Source organism: Drosophila mauritiana, chromosome 3L (genome assembly GCF_004382145.1).
Source record: "Drosophila mauritiana strain mau12 chromosome 3L, ASM438214v1, whole genome shotgun sequence".
In the NCBI taxonomy this organism is placed as follows: Eukaryota; Metazoa; Arthropoda; class Insecta; order Diptera; family Drosophilidae; genus Drosophila; species Drosophila mauritiana.
The window spans coordinates 3,615,285-3,633,543 of record NC_046669.1 but is presented as its reverse complement, the minus strand read 5'-3'; the positions used below and the strand labels follow the sequence as shown (position 1 = coordinate 3,633,543).

Sequence of the window (18,259 nt, the reverse complement as noted above, 5' to 3'; positions counted from 1 at the left end):
TGTGTGCTGGGCGCTTTTCCTGGCCGGGCTAAGCGTTTTTCCTGCAGCAGCTGAGCCTGTGTGTTATTTTGTTGTTCCAGCAATTGGGTGCGAAAAGCTTTTGGGGGCTGTTTGCCTGCGAGTGTGGGCTCGAGTTTTGGTCCGCAAATATGGCCCTGGGCCAGGGAAACTCGTTTGGCAGCGTTAAAGTGACGCTTACTGTTACTCAACTCGCACCACGTGCGCACCGTGCAGCCCGGAAACCTCTATCCGAAAACCAGCAAAACCTCTTGCCAAAAAGAGTGCAAAAGACCTAGAACAGGCATTTAAGCCCTTGGGCTCCTTCCTTTGCCAGCTAGCTCGTTAATGTGCCTAGTTTACCCCAGCCGAGTGCCGTTGTCTTGTTTTCAGCCCGTCTTAGCCCTTAGCCGTTTAGGGGCTTTCATTAAATTTAAACCGTAGTCTAAGCATTCGAGAAATAGGCTAAAATGAGTGGCAGACACCCGTGGATTGGTTGCCCCAGACAACAAATCCAATTAGATGAGTTTCCCCTTTTTACATGGGCCATATTTTTTTTTACCATCTTTGCGGACTTGTTAGGACGATTTGGCTCGTGTCTAGAAGTTTTCTTTGATGGAAGTGGTCGACCTATGACAGGTGATTGTGTCGAGTTGAGTGTGTAATCCCGGTTATTTGCTAGGTAAATCTGGGAAAACCTCTTAGGGTTCGGTTCAAGCAGCTGTGCTTGATTAATGAGTTAACTTTAAATGGTGTCACTTTGACAAGTGACAAGTTGATTTTGTAGTTGTGAGGTGAGGAAAACCTTTTTTCCGGCACTTTCGAGCATTCTATATCTCTAGCTAAAAAATGTATATTTATTATTTGCTTAGAAGCAACCATAGAAACCTTTTTTGGTTCTTGAAATATATGAAATAATTTATCAAAGAAAATCACTTAATTGAGTTTGGCCCACGCCTGACAAGCAAGTGTCAAATGTTCTTCGGCTGAGACGCAAATGATGATGATGGTTATACATTAAGACTTAATGACAGTTGACGCTCGCTGCAGTTTCTATATCCTATTTTCTTTGATTTGGCCGAGAGAACTTGTCGGCGGTGTTTTGTTTAATGGTGCCCAGAAATTAATGTCGCATTGTCGCTTTTAAATTCCTATACATTTTTATTTTCAATCCGAACGGAATATATAAGCATGTAGACTACTACAACGCAACAGATTTATGAGGCGGCAGCAACAAAATTTCAGCTGATACTTTCTTAATTCGATAGATGAAATCAGCACACAGTTATGCAGGGGGAGAAAATAAAAATAAATGTCGTGTATAAAAATGAAAACAAATGAGCAGCGAAGAGCCTAGTGAGTATTAAATAAATTCATTTAAAAGGTCGGACACTAGAAGGTGCGTAAATCTCTCTCTCTTTGCCTGATTTATGGCGGCTCGAGGAAGAAATTGTTGCATATCGTAAAAAACGAGGCTGGTAACAGAACGAGAAAGCATAAATAACATTTAATTTTTCCTGAACTCGAAAACGACCCCGACAACTGAGGCGCAGGGAAAAGCATCGAAAATCCACCCGAAAGTTGATGAAAAACCGTTTCGACAGCACAGCCCGCATAAGGAATTGGTCGAGGGAACAAAATAATGCCATAAAAATAAAAATCAACAACGTGGCGAGTCAGAAACGAGAATCGAGTCGGAAAAAAGTTATGCCAAAGTTGGTGAACCAAGTTCGAAACTGCAAATGGGGAAAGGTCGGCGGTTCAACTTGAACTGCGGTTTTCCAACATAATCAAAGACTACAACAAGTGCGGGGAAAAACCGGAAACTTTACGAGCCGCACACTCGACACATGGACAGCAGTCCCTGCTCCCACATTGCCACGCCCACTTTTCCAGCCCACACACACGCGCGCCACTGCGGTGTAAATTTTATAGATGCGCCCAGAAAAGTAGGCAACGGCAAATGGCATAAAACGGCGGAGAAAGCGGAGAAATTGTGGGTGAGAAAACACAGAATTCCAATTAGAGATTGGGCTGGGCACAAAAGTCCTCATCGAGAAATGGGTATTCCCGTTTAATTGGAATATACCACTGACTTTGGTTTCCATTTGCACAAAATTTAACTTTAAATTGGAAATTTTATAAATGCTTAAATGCGTGAAAGTTGTGCCGACAGATATATTAGATTTTTAAAATTATAAAAAATTACGTAATAAAATTTAAAGCCAATAAAAGTATTTTTCAACAGCATCCGCCACTCGCAAGAATGCAAATAAACAGTTCTATATATAAACGAATTTATTTAATGAAAATAAATAGATTTGTCTGTTTTCTGAGCATCCGCTAAAGCCGATAGCATTTTGTCGGATTCCACCCACTTGAATTGACCATCAATCGTCACCGCCGAGTTTTATTTCATTATTTTCATTGCGATGACAAATCTTTGGCAAAGAAATTTCGTTAATGGAGAAGCGAACAAAAAGTAAAGAAATGCTTCTCATGGGCCAAAAATTTTGGATGGATTGATGGTTATGCCTTTGCGGCATTCGACCTTCACCTTTGTGTACATTTCGATGGGAGGTGAGGAATTTGCTGCCGGGTGGGTGGGTGTTGTGCTGGTGCAAAAGTGAAAAACTCAAACATTATTCAACTTAAATGTTACATCTCGTCCCGCTGCGTTTGCCATTTGGCTTATAACAATCGCCCGGGTAAACTTAATTTATTTTTAATCGCCTTTTAATTTGGCGCTGCTGCATTGTTTTGTTTACTTTGGATCGTAAAACTTTTAATTGTTCGCTCAGGTATTTGAGCTGCTCCGTGCCTTTCAGCCTGCTGTTTGATGTGTTTATTTTTGCATTAACCTGTTAAATGCCAAACGCATTTCAATCTCGGCCAACGAATTGTGGGCCAATGTGTCGTCGCCGACCGCGGGGTGCAAATGCTTTGGTATGCTGGGTATTTCTTTATTTTTTTAAGTCCTCCACTCGTCGTGAGTAGAATATTGAAAGTAAACAACGAAGAAAAGGCCAAAGTTCAGCTACTTTTGGGTAAAATGTGGCCTAAGTGCCTCGAATTTATGCGCCAGCTAATGGAAGGTATGTATATATATATATGTACTTAGCTGCGAAGCAACAGCTTAGCAGAGGTGAAAGGACATAAATAAAATCAAACGGGCTATTCAACCCCAATTTGATATAGTTTTTTTGCTCAACTTCACAATTTTTCTTAGAGTTATCCCGGGCAAACCCTTTTTCGCAGACTGCGCTGCTTTACATTCAATAAAATTTGCCATTGTCAAGTGCACTTGTTCGAGTGGAAAATGTTTTTCGCTTCGACAAACACGAAAAACTGTGAAAAGACGAATGGCACATAGAAAATGGTGAATTGCAACGAGTTAACGGGCAAAAGGGTACTTGCAAAAGAGCTTTACATGTCAAAAACACAGAATGAAAGGGGAATTTTCCTACGACAAGGTGAAAATTCGTGTAATATCGCAAACTCGACGCACGAATAGATAGACATTGAATTTGAAGTCTTCGATTTATCTCAAAGAGTGTAACTTTAAATGCTTTTTCTTGGTTGATACTTCTGTGTATATGACCATATGAATACAAATCATATATATTTAAATTCAAATCACTCTTTCTTTTCGCTGGTTCTCATTGAACTAACGAGAGCGAGGTGGGTGCATTAATTAAATTTAATGAATGGTGACAGAGTGTTGATTTAATGCCTGCACAGCCGCTGCAAATGGGCGGGGGTGTGAGATTCTGTGACTTGTAATTGCCAAGTTGTTTGCCGTGCAGCACGGGGCGTATACGTGATGCAGTTTTGTAATTCTAGCAGTTTTGGAGGCCAAGATTCCGTTTTCAGAGTGGCGCATATAAATTTTCTCCCATAGCTGAGTCAAATGCACGTGTTGTTGCCTGATATTCGCCCATTTCTAACCCCCAACAGCTGCTCTTTCTGCTGCTGCTGCTGCTGCTCATGGGCACATGGCGTATGAGTAATGTAATTTCGTTGTGACGTCAAGCTTTCCCTGGGCCTGTCAATCTCCAAAGGATGCCCACATATCTGCGTCCCTCGTCATCCGATCGTTCCCCGACTAACATGTTCTCGTATATTTCCCAATTGTCCTCAAACTCAGTACTCTGCATACATGCAAAAACTGAAAAAGAGCTATGAAAATTTGCTGAGTGTGGCTTTTTTTTTTTTGTAGCATTCCCAGGGCTACTTCCTCACTTTTCTCCACTTGCCACCGCAAATACACAACGCTCATTGCTTATTTATCAAATATCCACACATTGCCTGCAGTCACAGTGGGCCCTCGACTGCCATACCAAACTTTTGCCCCTTTCCGCGTTGATTTGTTGAGTGGGAGCCAAAAAAAAGGCACTCTTTAAACGGTTATGCACCAAAAGTTAAAGCAATGAAGTTAAAATAAGTTTAAATTTGGGAAAGCATTTAAGGAAAATGATGTAGCATTTAAAGATATATACTTACGTAATTTTTTAAATACTTTTGAAGTGTTTAAACTACATATTTTCTCCCTGTGTATCTGCTCTTATGCGATTGTATGGGTGGCCGCGCAATTAGTTGCTGCATAACGAATGCTTCACTGTCTGTGTTTTTTCCGTCGATTTTCACGTAGGGTGGACTGAATTATAAATAAATCTCGGCATTACGTTTAACATGAATCCAAATCCCGCGTGACGTCACTGTGTCGCCCACACAAACATAAACTTTGTTTGCTGCGTGCGAGGAAATCATATTGCGGCTGGCAAACTTTAATTAACTTGCCCTTTGAAATGTTTTCGAGAATCGCATTTGACATGATTTTTAAATAATTAACAACGTGAGGAATAATGTAAGCGAAATGTTAACTTGTCTGAAATTAAGGCAACACTTTATGCATTAATTACCAAAAAGCAGACTGTCTGCTGTGTGCGGTGTCCTCTTCCCCGAATTTCGCTCATTTGTAATTGTAGGGCCGACTTCTTGGGGTAATTGATTAGAGTTTTGTTTTAAGTGTTGGGAAGTTGGAGGCGGGGATCTGGCGATAATGATTTTGGCCATGTTTGCGTTTGGCCGCATCGTGTTCGTCTGTTTGTTTGTGTGTGTGTTTGCTAATTAGAGGCCAAACTTTCTGCTTAATTAATGTCATTAGTGTGCACATTGTTCCTCAGACAGGGAGCACAAGAGATGTTCTGATATGGAGAAAGCATTCGGATGGGGATGGAAACTAGAGAACGAGCGAAAAGCGGGGGAAAACTTTACTTGATGACTTTTCCCGAATGATTACAAAGGACAGACGGGGATTCAAAGGTCCATGCACTGTGCAAATAAATGTTATGTCTTATTTTTTCACGATTTTAAATAATAATATTCAAATATCTTCAAGATTCCCATTTCTTTCTGTGTATGAATGAGGTGTGTGGGTGTGCTTTCATCAGATATAAATCCAAAAGATATCCAGCTAATTTAAGACCCTCACATTGTGTTTGCATTTCAGGCTGTCAGCTCTAATTGATAAATGACCGAGAGCCAGAACATTTTATCTCAATTTGCATAATTGATACTGAATTTTAATTGGTTTCATTTTGCTTATATTAGTTTCGAATTTGTATACATTACCGCTTTATTTAGTGTGCAATATACAACATTTTCACCTATGTCAAAGTCAAGGCTATTTCATCAGCAGTCTGCCATTTGACAGGCTTCAAATTCCTTTGCTCAATAATAAGATTTGCAATTAGATAATTCATCGTTTAGCGACTTTTTCACCTATTTGTATATGTATATGTCAAAGTCAAGGAATTTTCTTTTGCGGTTTTTTCTTTAGACAGCCATCAGATTTATACTTTTCATTTTTCTCTGGCTGTTTTGAACTTGATGCGAAAAATAATTTCATTACTTCAGCGCGTCAAACAAAAAACGAAACGAGAAAAATACTCTTTGTTTAAAAACATATTTAGGCAAACACGTCAAGTCTTTCGGAGGCTGGCAATCTGCCAGTGGAATTCGTATCTGTTTCGAATAGTTTGCCGAGGTGCTGACGATTGCCACGCCCCCTGTGTGGACCATATAGTATTTCCGCCCCCGGGCAATTTGTGCTGCGTAATTACAGCCGCTTTGATATTTATTTGCGTGCGATTAACCCAGCTGGTATGCAATCCGAATTTTTCTTTGCACATTTGCATTTAATATTCAATGGATTATTCACTGCCGCGGCTTGTTTATGCCACGCAACTTGTTGAAAAATTGAAATTAATTTGCTAGTCTGAACCGCCAATTAATCGTGTGATGGCCGTGTGAGCGATATTTTCATCACTGTTTGGACCATCAATATATATTTTTGTGTGGGAATTGCGCAGGTTTTTCGACGGCTCTTCTTTGGCTGTCTGTCAACCGATCAGTGGAACGTATTTGGAATTTCTCCTTAATTGCTTCTGTAAGCGATCTTCTTTGGGTGTCTATTAAGGTTGGAATTTTAATTGCGTGATCTTTGCGCTAATAGTACGAAAATAAGATATTTTCCTCGCATCTTGTGGTGGGATAATTTCTAAAAATATAGTGGTACGAGAAACTTGGGACTCGGGCAATTTCCGGTCGGTTTGAGGCTTGTTTCGCCCACATATATCACTTTCTCTTTACCTTTCACTTAAATTTAACGAGGAAATAATGCGCATCCGCCATGTCAGCCCGGGAAAGGACCAAAGTCCTTGCCACAATTTGACCCGGCAGAGTTGGCAGCGCTTAAGCCTTTAACAACAATTAAAAATATTACACTGGAGCACGGAGAAAGTGAACAGAAGCGGGAGAAAAAGAGTGCAGGGACATGTGTGCACTGGGAGAAAAGAGGACATTTCGTAATATTAACAAAGGAGGAAAAGTGCAAACTAGTTTTAAATGAGAAAGTTAATGTTGCACTTCTTCTCTCGGTGCATAAGAGAGCTTTGTGGCCAGTGAAGTGGTTGCACGGGCAGCTGTCCGCCAGGCAATTTTCCGACTGCCCAAAGGACTCACCGCCAAGCGGCGACCCACGGACCAAAAGCCTCTGACCAGCACACACGACAATTAAAGTAAAAGCTTGTCAAGTGCACATACATGCATACGTATATCAGCTGCCAAGTGGATTGTGTGGGCTACTTTAAACCATAAATTAGTGCGCTCCCCCCACTCATTTGGCCCTTTCTCTTATCTTGTATTTTTGCAGAACCAAGAAAAGACAAGACTGATGCACAACAACAACACGGAGGCAATGGCACAATATCCACGCCCAACATCGAGCAGCCCACCTGCCAGGGCTCGATGCTGCCGCCCCCCGGAGGCGGTGGCCATCACCAGGTGGATGGGAGTGGCAAGATGGAGCGGCCCAACACGCTCGCCGGCGCCAATAAGCTGACCCGTCGCGGGGTCAACATCTGCTACCACAACGAGCACATGTGTAAGTGCATCAAAAGCGTCCTCGAAAACCGCTTTTCCAGTCATTAGATAATAAGGCATCGGGCGCAAAAGGGCAAAGGAATTTAAAGAAATTACATAATGATTTAGTATTCTTATATACAAAGTATATTAGTTTAGATTTCAATACTTATCAGCTAGTTACTTTCTAAGCTTGCTTCTCTGATCTAAATGGCTTATGAAACAGATTTCCATTGCCCTATCGCCCACTTCACCCACACTTAGCCACCACGCACACACCTAAACAGTCACTCACCCACGCACACATGCACACGTTCACAGACACATTGGCTAGACTCGAGGAAGAGCTGCTCACTCACTTTCTTATCTGACTTTCTTTCTATATCTATCCATCTTTTCTATCTACTCTACTTCCTCTCCTCTCTCCACTGAACTGCAAAAACAATTCCAAATTTCGAATGCGATTGCGAACCAATGTTTTAATTGATCTTAATCAGATGGCGAAGATGGAAAAATGGTGGGTGGTCCGCCGGGCAGCACTCCGCCACCCTATCCGGGTGGCAAACTACCGCCGGGCGTAATGCTCAGCGAACTGCCGGAGCCGCCGATTCCGCTGTCGGAGATCGGACCGATCCCACCGCCCCCGATGTTCTCCACTCCGAGTCCCACGCTCATCGCAGGACGACCGCACGGGCCAGGGGCCGTCAACGATCAGGATTATCAGCAGGACTACGACTACGATGGTAATTCCCGCCCCCACCCGAACCGAACCCCACCCAAAAATCCCCCGCCCGGGAACCCGACCCCCTTTCTAGATTAGCCAACCCTCAGCTCATTAACAAAATCGCGCACTTCATAATGTATGCTAGTTGGGGAGGTTGAAATTCAGTTGACTTGACAAAGGTCATGCTAAAAATTATACATGTGATATGTCTTGCTTTCCGAGTATTAAATTGGCTTAACAGAAAATTGATATCAACACCCCAATAGCTAGCCCCTTCCAATTTTCCCGACCCTAACCCAATTCCATTAAATTTCACATGTGTCCCTTAGTAATTTCACACTTTTTCCGCGCACAGATAACGATCCCGATCAGGATGAGCTTGACTCGGACGATGAGTACGCCCCGTATGGTGGCAACCATGTGCGCATGATGGACACGCAGCGCGTCGAGGAAATTCCAGCCAAAGAGCCCAAACCAAATGCAGTTCCTCTCAAGTCGGCGCTGAAGAAGAAGGGCGGTATGCAGCCCGCTTCCGCCTCCACGCCGGTCACGCCCACCCAGGAACATGGAGCGGGAAGCGCGGCAACGGCGGCGGCCATGGCAAACAGCAATGGCGGTATTGGCTCGATGGCGGCAGCTGCCGCAGCAGCGGCCCAACAATCCGCCAACCAACGACCGCTGGTCGTTCGCCAGGATGCGGCGGGCAACAACTATTCGCTCAAGTGAGTACTAAATGTTATTACCAAATGAAGCTGGGAAAATGCTATTTATGCCTCGAACCAAGAACATATCCCTTGGGAAAGCATAAGCAGCGTAATTGCCCTTATAAGTAGAATAATTTTAAACCATTTTACTTAACTCCCTGTTGACCTGTTACGACCTTAATTGCCCCCAAGCTCCCCACGTTTTTTGGTAGTTTTTTATTCAAACACCCAAATAAAATTTGTTCAACTTCCCACAGAGAGTTTCGTTTGTCTCTCTAGTATAATCACAATTTTTTGCCTACTGTTAACTATGAACCGAAGAAAAGCTCACCAAAAGATAGTATCCCTCCAAACCTTTTGTACTTGTTATGTTTTTATTGTTACGCAAACTATTTTCTATAACAAAACAATTTGTTCTCTTCTCCTTCCCCCGACTGCCCCCCGAAAACCTATGTTTGTTCTATTTCATATACAATTTCGATTCGATTCGTTTGTGTGTGCGTGTCGATCAACAACAAACCCCATCCACTTCTATATCTACTACTACTACTACTACCTCGACTAAAACAACAAAATATGTAACGAAATATCAGGCCAATACTACGACCACGGATTAGACTATGGTAAACAATTTTTAGCTAATTTATTTGTAATGTGAAAATCATGAAATCCCAAACAAAAAATGCTTTTAGTGCACCCCCACATATGGCATACATTTCTCTTTCCTCTCTCTTTCTAAATGTTTTAAATGTCGTTATATAACACCTTACTCCCACACTCTGGTATATAACACTCTCCACAAGCCCTTTCAAAATAATTCCCCAACAAGAACAAAAACAAAAAACTGCTCTCATTGTATCCTTGCACTTTGCTGCACTCTAACACTTAGCCACCCATATTTTCGAACAAGTTTTTGTTTTATTTTTGGGTAAATAAAAAGTGAAAGTTTTACAACTTTACAACACTGGTAGTTCTCTTGCAAACACACAAACTTGAACAGTCACCCACACATTCGTACTCTTATTAAATTACTAACTTTTTGCTGCGATTTTCGTTGTTTGCCTCTTATGAGTTTTTCTTTTATTTTTCCGCCACAACAACACCAACACTAGAGTCCTCTCCATTTCCCCCGTATCTGTGTGTGTCTGCGTGTATGTGTGTGTTCTTCTTTCGTAAAAACTTGCTTTCCCGTTCCTTTTTGGCACTGTTGTCTGTATTTTCCTCTGAGTCCTGCATGTTTCGTTTCAAGCAGGAATTTGTTTCAAATTACAATTTGCCCTCCCAGTTTTAATTTGATATTTCCCACATTCGAAATATGCAAAGCAGGAAATGCAGAGAGAGGGGCGCCTAAGAAGGAAATGAGTTTTCCGGCGGTGTGTAGGTCAAGTTTTTTTTCATTAGGCAAACTTTGCCTTTAAGTTTTCATGCGGCGAAATAAAAACTACAAGTGTGTTGAAAGACTGACTGTGTAGTAAGCAGTGCTTCGAAATTGAAATTCAAATTGAGTGCAGGACAGAGACAGGCCTCACTCAAATGCTCCCATCGTTTCACATGACGGATATGGCCAACGATTCCTGCACTTTATAACGCACAAAAATCAAATAAAAAGGAAAATATCTGAAAAAAAGAAAACTGCACAGTGCGGGGAAACGAAACTGAGGCTCGGCGAAACGTGCCTGGTAAAAAGCGTTTTCTTGTTGTGAGCCCTCCAATATCTAACCATCTGTACATCCATCTTTCTATTGGAAAATGTGAGAGCGAGTTGAATTTATGGCTATGTGGCACTATGAATCCATTTTGATGGAGGTTGAATCGCTTGAAATGTGACGGAGATATGTCAGGAAAGAAATGTGACTTTGTGGAGGTTATTTAAAGAAATAAACTTTAAAACATATAAAAGAACGTAGAGAAAAAATAAAATTAAAAGGTTACTCTAAAGTATCCGTTACGAAAGTGTAGTAATCAGAAATAAGCTAAAAACATACTTCCTTCCATGATGTAAAAAGTTATAATCTTCACAAGAGATAGAGGCTTCCTGTGTGGCACTTTCAGTCGACTTCCTCGCAGACAGTTGCTAGGAAACTATGTACAATGTGGTGCTTCGTGCCCCAAGGTACCCGTCCTGCGTCACTCATACGCCGCGTGGACCGCACAGAGTGTACCACGAAAGACCTGGCTTTGTTCAGTTTTTATCCAATCGTGTTTTGCATTAACGCCCCAAAAGCGCGGCGGAAGCAGCCAACAGGATATGGCATTCGAGGCGGGTTTTCCAAACCTTCGAAAACCCCGACAGCTTTAAGTAAAAAGTCAAACACATGAGCGTCGTACGTATATGCATGTGTTTTGCATATTATTTTCGTGGGTGTGGGTTGCCAGATGTGCACTCCACGTGCCGTTTGCCGTTTGCTGTTTGCAAAAAAAGAAATGGATATAAAAGAAATGAAACTGCCGCAGCAGCAATGGAAAATAAAGAGGTGGAAAAATATTTTCCCTTTTTTTCTCGGCTGGGTGACAAAACTTAAAGGAGAAAGAAGGAAACATATAGACAAGATACACTTGTGCTTACAATAATAGGAAAGGAATTTAATCTCGTGGATGTAAGTCGAAAAAGATAATGGGTTTTATATTCAAATTACCTAAATTATAATTTAAAATGGTAAAATAATAAATGCAATTTTTATTATATGCAGAAAAGCGCGCCAATTAAGTGCGATTAAATATGCAAAACGGGCATTAAAAATCTTTATATTACTCGCTAATATTTCGCGTACCACTGTAGCCAGTGGATGATAGAGAAATAACTGGTGATGTGTGCACGTGGATGAATAAATTTAACACATGCAGGAATATTTATGCACATGTGAGTGCCAGAAGCTGGCTAAATCTGGCAGATTGCCTGGCCAAGATTGCGGCAAAGGAGGGAGGGAGCGGACTCAGAGGAGAAAGGATTGAAATGCATGGGCTGTTTTGTAGTTGCCAGTAGTTACTGTTTGTGGCTGTGTTGTGAGCGATGCGATGCGATGTCTGTTTGTAGTGTTTAATGCGACTGCCAATGTCATAATGCTAATGTGCCCTAATGTGTCGCCTCCTTTGATGCTTAACCCACAGCAGGCAGCAAATGTTCAACATCCAATTGCCGTGCACCGTGGAGAACAAGGAGAACGCCCGGCCATTTGTGATACGCGAAAGCAGCAGCGATAGTGACGACAGCGATGGCCATATCGTCTACAGGGACGAGGACAACGACAACACCCGGCTGGCCAAACTGGCCCGCAAGGAGTCGCTGTCCCTGAAGCTGCAACTCCGACCGGACAAGCAGGACCTGATCAACCGCAACATCCTGCACCAGGTCAACGACAACGAGCTCAAGGAGTCCAAGGAGGCGATCGGGGCACGCCTCATCCGCCGGCTGTCCATGCGACCCACGGCCGAGGAGCTGGTCGAGCGCAACATCTTGAAAAGTGAGTAGATAATGGGAGCTGAATGCCGAATTAAATTCAAGAATTTCCGAACAAGAATCATCAATTCGATTTGACATACTACTACTTGATTTTAGTAGGCATTCAGCTTCATCGAGTATATTTATTTGATTTTACCTAATGTTCCTCGCTTTTTGCCGTGCAGCTCAATCACCCGCCGAGGAGAAGAAGCAGAAGGAGGAGAAGAAGTCGTATCTGTTGCGCAAACTCAGCTTTCGGCCGACCGTCGAGGAGCTGAAGGAGAAGAAGATCATCCGGTTCAACGACTACATCGAGGTCACGCAGGCCCACGACTACGATCGACGGGCGGACAAGCCGTGGACAAGACTGACGCCAAAGGACAAGGCTGCCATTCGCAAGGAGCTGAACGAGTTCAAGTCCTCCGAAATGGCCGTCCACGAGGGCAGTCGGCATTTGACGAGGTATGAACTGCAATCCGGCTAGAATTTTGGGAGAGTAAATAGCTTTTAGGGAAAATAGTTTAGAATTGTCAGGAAAGGACATAAATGTTATTAATATGGCTAGAACCAACTAGTTGCTTTTGAAGATATATTTCTTTTCAAAATTTAAAAAAATGTTCATATTAGTTTAGTAGCTTTTCGAAATAATTAGACAGCCTGATGTAGAGTAATTGACTTTGCCAGGGTATTTCGCGCATCGGTGGCCAAGGACAAGCTCTGTGTGTAACTGGTTTTGCAAATTGCTCCCGTGGGTGAGTGGTTGAGGTCGTCTGTGGCTGGTTGGACGGCCAAGTTCTGGGGCCAAAGCAATCTCGCAATTGAGACATAGCAGTGTACAGGCCCCTGAATTATGTAGCGGGCGTGTCCTTGCGGCCAAATCGAATGGCCAAAAAGTGAGTCAAGCAAAAAATTGCCAATGCCAATGGCCAGTGAAGTGTCACGTGCAGTTTCGGCCACCAGTCAGCGAGTCGAGTCCCTTACAAATGTGTTTTGGCGATATGCAGTCACAAAGGATTCGGTGGCGGCAACGTTTTTCCATTTATATTTCCATTGCAGTTTTTGCAGGTTCTCTTTTTCTACTTTGTGCATTGTTCTGGGGGAAAGTGTGTAATGGCTTTTGGATTTTGTGCGCTGCAAATGGCCAGTTGCACTTTATGCTTAAAGAGCTAAGCGATCTGCCACACGCCATTTAAACTTCAGTCGCATTTAATTCTATTTCCAGGACTGGGCTGAAAACAAAAACTAATCAAAACTTTCTGTTGCAGATTCCATAGGCCATGACGATTGCAATGGCAGCAACTTTCCAGCAAATTACAACAGCAACCGAAGCAGCAATTGTATTTCATGCAGCATAAAATTGTCAACAAATGTTTAAAAGCAAAAAATTAAGCCAGCAAACTAAAAACGAAGGAAACTTTCAACGCAAAAATAAAGCAAGCATAGAAATGCAAAAAATTAAAAAATGAAAAAAATCACAAAAAAAGAGGAAGGAAACATGAGAGAGCGAAAATGAAGATGGAAGGGCCACATTCAAGAACATAATTGATAATTTAAGATTTCTGTTGATCATAGCGAGAGTGCCGCTCGGTTTTCTAATTTTAAGTTTTTTGTTTCACCTTCTTTATTTGTTAATTGTGTGTAAATAAATTCCTTTCGATATTCATGCCAATTTCACAACGCAAATCAAAATATCAATTCGTCTTTTGTAGAAATGTTAAGTCGCTTTTTGAGTCAAGGCAATTATGTATTATATTATATAAAATTAAACGATTAAATAACAAGGAGAAACATAAATGATATTCAATTATATATTTACATTAAAGAAAAATGGCTGAGAAAAATTCATTAAAGCTTAGGCATTAATTTACACTTACTGTTGCTTTCCATAAATTTTTAATTTTTGAATTAAGCCAACTAAACAATACAAAACAAAAAAATACCACAAAACAAACAATTCTAAACGAAAAATTATGTTCTACAATTAAAATACCTATATTATTGTAAAAAGCTTAAACGTAAACAAAAAACAACACATTAAACTTAGAACTACCACATATGCGAAATAATACGAAAAAATAAATTCTAATTTTTCGAAAGACATGTTTACGAAAGATAATTTTGTTGTTTTCATTTTTTTCCAAGTTTTCCTAAGTTTCATTCTCGATTGTCTTCAAACATGTACATACATATCGCCAAAGAAAATTTGCAAATCTAAAACTTATCGTGGAGAGATAGGAAGGAAACCCAAAATGCAGAAAAAATAATGCTCAAGCTGAAACAGAATGGTACGGGTAGTAAAAAATACCCAAACGTATATAAAACTCTAATAGTAAATGGCAACAAAATATCAGGAAAAATAAACTGAAGCAAGTTGGACCCAGAACGAAGTTTTTTAGTGAGGAGAACAAGTAGCAGAAAAATTTCAACTTAAGACGTAAGTCACGTAACCTAAAACTTTTTAGAGACAGAGTACAGAGTTCGGAACCAGATGGAACAACATCATGAAGAATATTTATTTTGTAAAAGCAGGGAAAAGCGAAACTGAAACTTTTACTCAAGCATTCCACATAGTAAACTTAATCGAGACAAAAATATGGAAAATTTCCAAAACAAAAAGAAGAAAAAAACAAAACAAAAGCAAAAGCAAAAAATTGTAAATTTTGAGGCAAATGCAAATTGAAATGCTCGCGCGTGCTCGTGAATATCTAAACTTAAAAGACGTAAAGTAAATGTAAAAGTAAACTAAAGTTAAACTAAAACGTAACGTAACGTAATGAACTCCGTTTCAAAGGACACTTAGTAAGATACAGATACAGATACAGACACAGCATATAAATTAAACAAGCAACTTATTTCGAATACACCCGATTAAGGGATAAGCCCGTGGACATTAGTTTATTGATAAAGTGGCGCTTCCTTTGCAAGTTTAACACTTCTAAGCCGAACAGCAGGAGACTTGTAATGTTTTCGGTTTTGGATAATCCACGGAATCGAAACTATAGCAGTCCTTCGTTTCAATCCGAATCTGAATCTGAATCTCTCTCTATGTCTGCCTCTTGCTTCAAAGCGTTGCATTGTCAAAGTTAAGCAATATAAATTGCATATATACATATAAACAAATATATATAAAACGGAATAAATAAATTATACATATTTAATGACTATACAAAGGCCGAATATATATGTATATATTCATTTATGTATACACCTATTTATATGAGAGGAAGCAGCCGAAGCTGAAGCTATACAACTCTATCAATATGGGATAGCATAGTTTACACTTTTTCTATGGAGCGATTTATAGTGTACGATACACAAGAATTAGAGCAGAAGAGCCAGAGGCGTCGTCGGTTTCGACCCCTTCGAACTCCCGAGCAATATGCATGCGATATACGCGGTATGCCATAGTCGAGCTATCTAGAACCGACTTTCGTATTACAGCAGGGCCTTTCCTCCTCGATCCCCACCAGTTTTCGTTCTTCTGCCATTGGTTCTTCCTACTCCCTATTTTTCGACACATCTTTGCCAAGTTCTGCAGTTGCAGAAACAAAAGTAAATACGAATAAAACCAAAAGATCTATAGCAATAACTAAGAACACCATGAGCGATTGGAGAGAAAGAGTTTTTGGGCCCAGGCCGAAGTAAGAAAAAAACCACAGAAAAGTTGTGAAAATTTCAAAATGCGAAAAGTAAAGAAGTTAAGTACAGTAGAGGTATAAGTGTAGCGAGAGTTTTGGCAAATAAAATGCAGAGAACACAAGCAACAGAAAAACAGAAAAATAATGAATAATAATCACCGAAAAATTGAGATTTAATAAAGATTTAATTACTTACAAAACTTTTAAAGTGGTTTTGTTTACTGTTAATGAAGGCACATATTCGATCGATTGAAACATATTATTTTTATTTCAGCAAACGAAGTAAATTTGTACATTAAGTCATCATTTACGCCAGGATGGAATGGATTAAAATTATAAATAATCTTGTAAGTTACTTACAAGCAAAAAAACATTATAATTTATTACACCATTTACAAATTTCTGAATACGATTTCCTTAATTTAGCTAAATGTCATCGATGATTTTAAACTTAATTCCCAAGAAACTTCTTACGTATCTCCTCGACACATTTACATTCATTTAAAGCTTCCGCCAGGAGATTTGTCGTGATCAGCAAAAAATTGTCCATCTGCAGATAGTTGGCGGCAAGGATGATTTGCAATAGAAACTGATGGTTGGCATTTTCCTCCGTCAGCAACTGTATAAGTTTTCCTTTGCCCATCCTGGGAAGATTTTCCTCTAGGTCCTGCACAGATGTCCACCATTTGATTATAAATCTAAGGTTTTTGGCATCGACTCTCGGTAGAGGGATAACATCATCGGTGTACAAATTTTTCTGTCTCTCCTGCATTATTATATTGCGCACGGGGCATATCTGTAGAGCAAAGCGAATATCCACTGTATGAATGACGCCATCGTTGGTCTGCAGTTGAATCGCTTCTGAAGAATATGTCGACATTTTGATAAGTGCTAAAAAATGAGTGAAAAATAATTTTCTATGCTTGCTGATATTGATAAATTACTAAACTTTGAATAGTAGAAATTGCCAACTAAGTTTAAGAAAAAATATTTCAGAGTCCGTAAAAAGTCTACAACAGTTTTTTTTAAATAAGAGAATATTTAATTTATTTAACATCTTAAAGATTCCCTTTCTTTGGTGACCGCCTAAAAATATGCTTCAAAAGCCGCTTAGGTCCATGCATAAACCGCTTGTCTACTTTTGTGGATCGATGTACTTTCCCATTTCCCACAGATTTTCCGGGAAATCCGCTTCAGCTCTTGTGCGAATTTCCCCCGTTTCATTCATATTCCGTTTAGTCAAAACAGATGGCATTCATTCATGAATTCCATTGCGTTTTCCTCCGCCGTTCTGCACATATTTCACATGCCACGTACCTCCGGTGGTTTTGTGTATCTCAGTATCTTTGCATCTCGAGGCATCTGCGTACGTGCCAGACCAGAAAAAACACCAAGTAAGCCACCAGGTGAGAAGCAGGGCGAGGAGGTGAAGGGCCTCAGGTGAGGCGACACCAATCACAATCATCATAAGACCATCATGCCATTGCCATCCCGGTTGATTATGATGAGCTCTGGAGATCTTTCGAGTCGAGTGCCTGGGCCTTTTTCAACCGAGGCTCTTTGCTCGCGAAAGTTTTATCGCCGCGGCGAGATTCTAACATTTTTGTGTGCATTCCACTTTGGTGCGTTGCGGTTCCTCCGATTTCTCAAGAGTTTTTCGCTCATAAAACGTACTCGAACTCATTAAAACGCGCACTCTGATAACTGAGATGGCCAAAAAAGCAAATTGGACACCGTCAACTGGTGCCGGCATACGGCGATGGAATATGGCTACACTGCGGACTTTTCGTTTTCTTTCAAGTTTATTGGTCTGGGATTTGATTTTCCTTTTATGCATGTGTTACCGACTAGTCAGTATACTTAAACCAATTTTAAATTTTTTTGTTCACTTCAAACATTTATTTAATTCTCATAACTAGTTTGGGAACTAGTTTTTCGCCGAGTGTAAAAGCCGACGTGTTTGCATGTGCGTCTTGCTGCTGATTTATTTGATGGGCAGTTAGAGGTGATGTTCTTGCTGTTGGGGGAGCACGTTGCAGGTTCTTAAAATGGGGCAGACGGCGGAAAGACTCAGCCAGCTTTCCAACTGCCAATTATCCAGGTTCACGTGTGTGTGGGAAAACCAGGAAAAGTCCGAGAGCCTGGAGGAAATAATCCCATAAACACCCGGCGATCGAAGGGTAATGAAGAGATCCGTTCCTTTCGGAAATATCACCAGGCCTATCAGTTGTCCTGGAGCAGTTTTGCGAGCACTATCAATCCTCGCGTATCTGGACAATCGGTTAACACTTCAGCATCGATGTGCCTTACAGTGCAGTCCATTGTTTTGGGT

At 40.9% G+C, this 18,259-nt stretch overlaps 2 protein-coding genes across 9 annotated transcripts in view; one reads left to right on the top strand and one right to left on the bottom strand.

Moving 5' to 3' along the window:
• LOC117141477 (protein nutcracker) overlaps nucleotides 1–14,405 on the top strand; it is an 89,313-nt gene extending 74,908 nt beyond the window's left edge. For 4 of the 8 annotated variants that reach the window (XM_033304950.1, XM_033304947.1, XM_033304954.1 and 1 more), the window contains 7 exons: nucleotides 7,214–7,444; nucleotides 7,920–8,165; nucleotides 8,502–8,868; nucleotides 9,444–9,473; nucleotides 11,959–12,311; nucleotides 12,475–12,751; nucleotides 13,555–14,405. In XM_033304950.1, coding sequence (XP_033160841.1) covers nucleotides 7,214–7,444; nucleotides 7,920–8,165; nucleotides 8,502–8,868; nucleotides 9,444–9,473; nucleotides 11,959–12,311; nucleotides 12,475–12,751; nucleotides 13,555–13,570 — 1,520 coding nt within the window. In that variant the 3' untranslated portion in view covers nucleotides 13,571–14,405. The remainder of the gene's footprint in view (nucleotides 1–7,213; nucleotides 7,445–7,919; nucleotides 8,166–8,501; nucleotides 8,869–9,443; nucleotides 9,474–11,958; nucleotides 12,312–12,474; nucleotides 12,752–13,554) is intronic. The other 4 variants (XM_033304951.1, XM_033304948.1, XM_033304953.1 and 1 more) reach the window with 2 other exon arrangements.
• A 1,786-nt stretch (nucleotides 14,406–16,191) lies between these two features.
• Nucleotides 16,192–16,882, bottom strand: LOC117140694 (S-phase kinase-associated protein 1). Its single transcript, XM_033303756.1, has one exon. It carries the CDS (start codon nucleotides 16,805–16,807, stop codon nucleotides 16,379–16,381), a length of 429 nt encoding a protein of 142 aa, XP_033159647.1. The 5' UTR covers nucleotides 16,808–16,882; the 3' UTR covers nucleotides 16,192–16,378.
• Between the last annotated feature and the right edge of the window lie 1,377 nt (nucleotides 16,883–18,259).

What these genes read in the sequence shown, in the direction of transcription:
- LOC117140694 (XM_033303756.1), bottom strand. Translation starts at nt 16,807, where the DNA reads ATGTCGACATATTCTTCAGAAGCGATTCAACTGCAGACCAACGATGGC.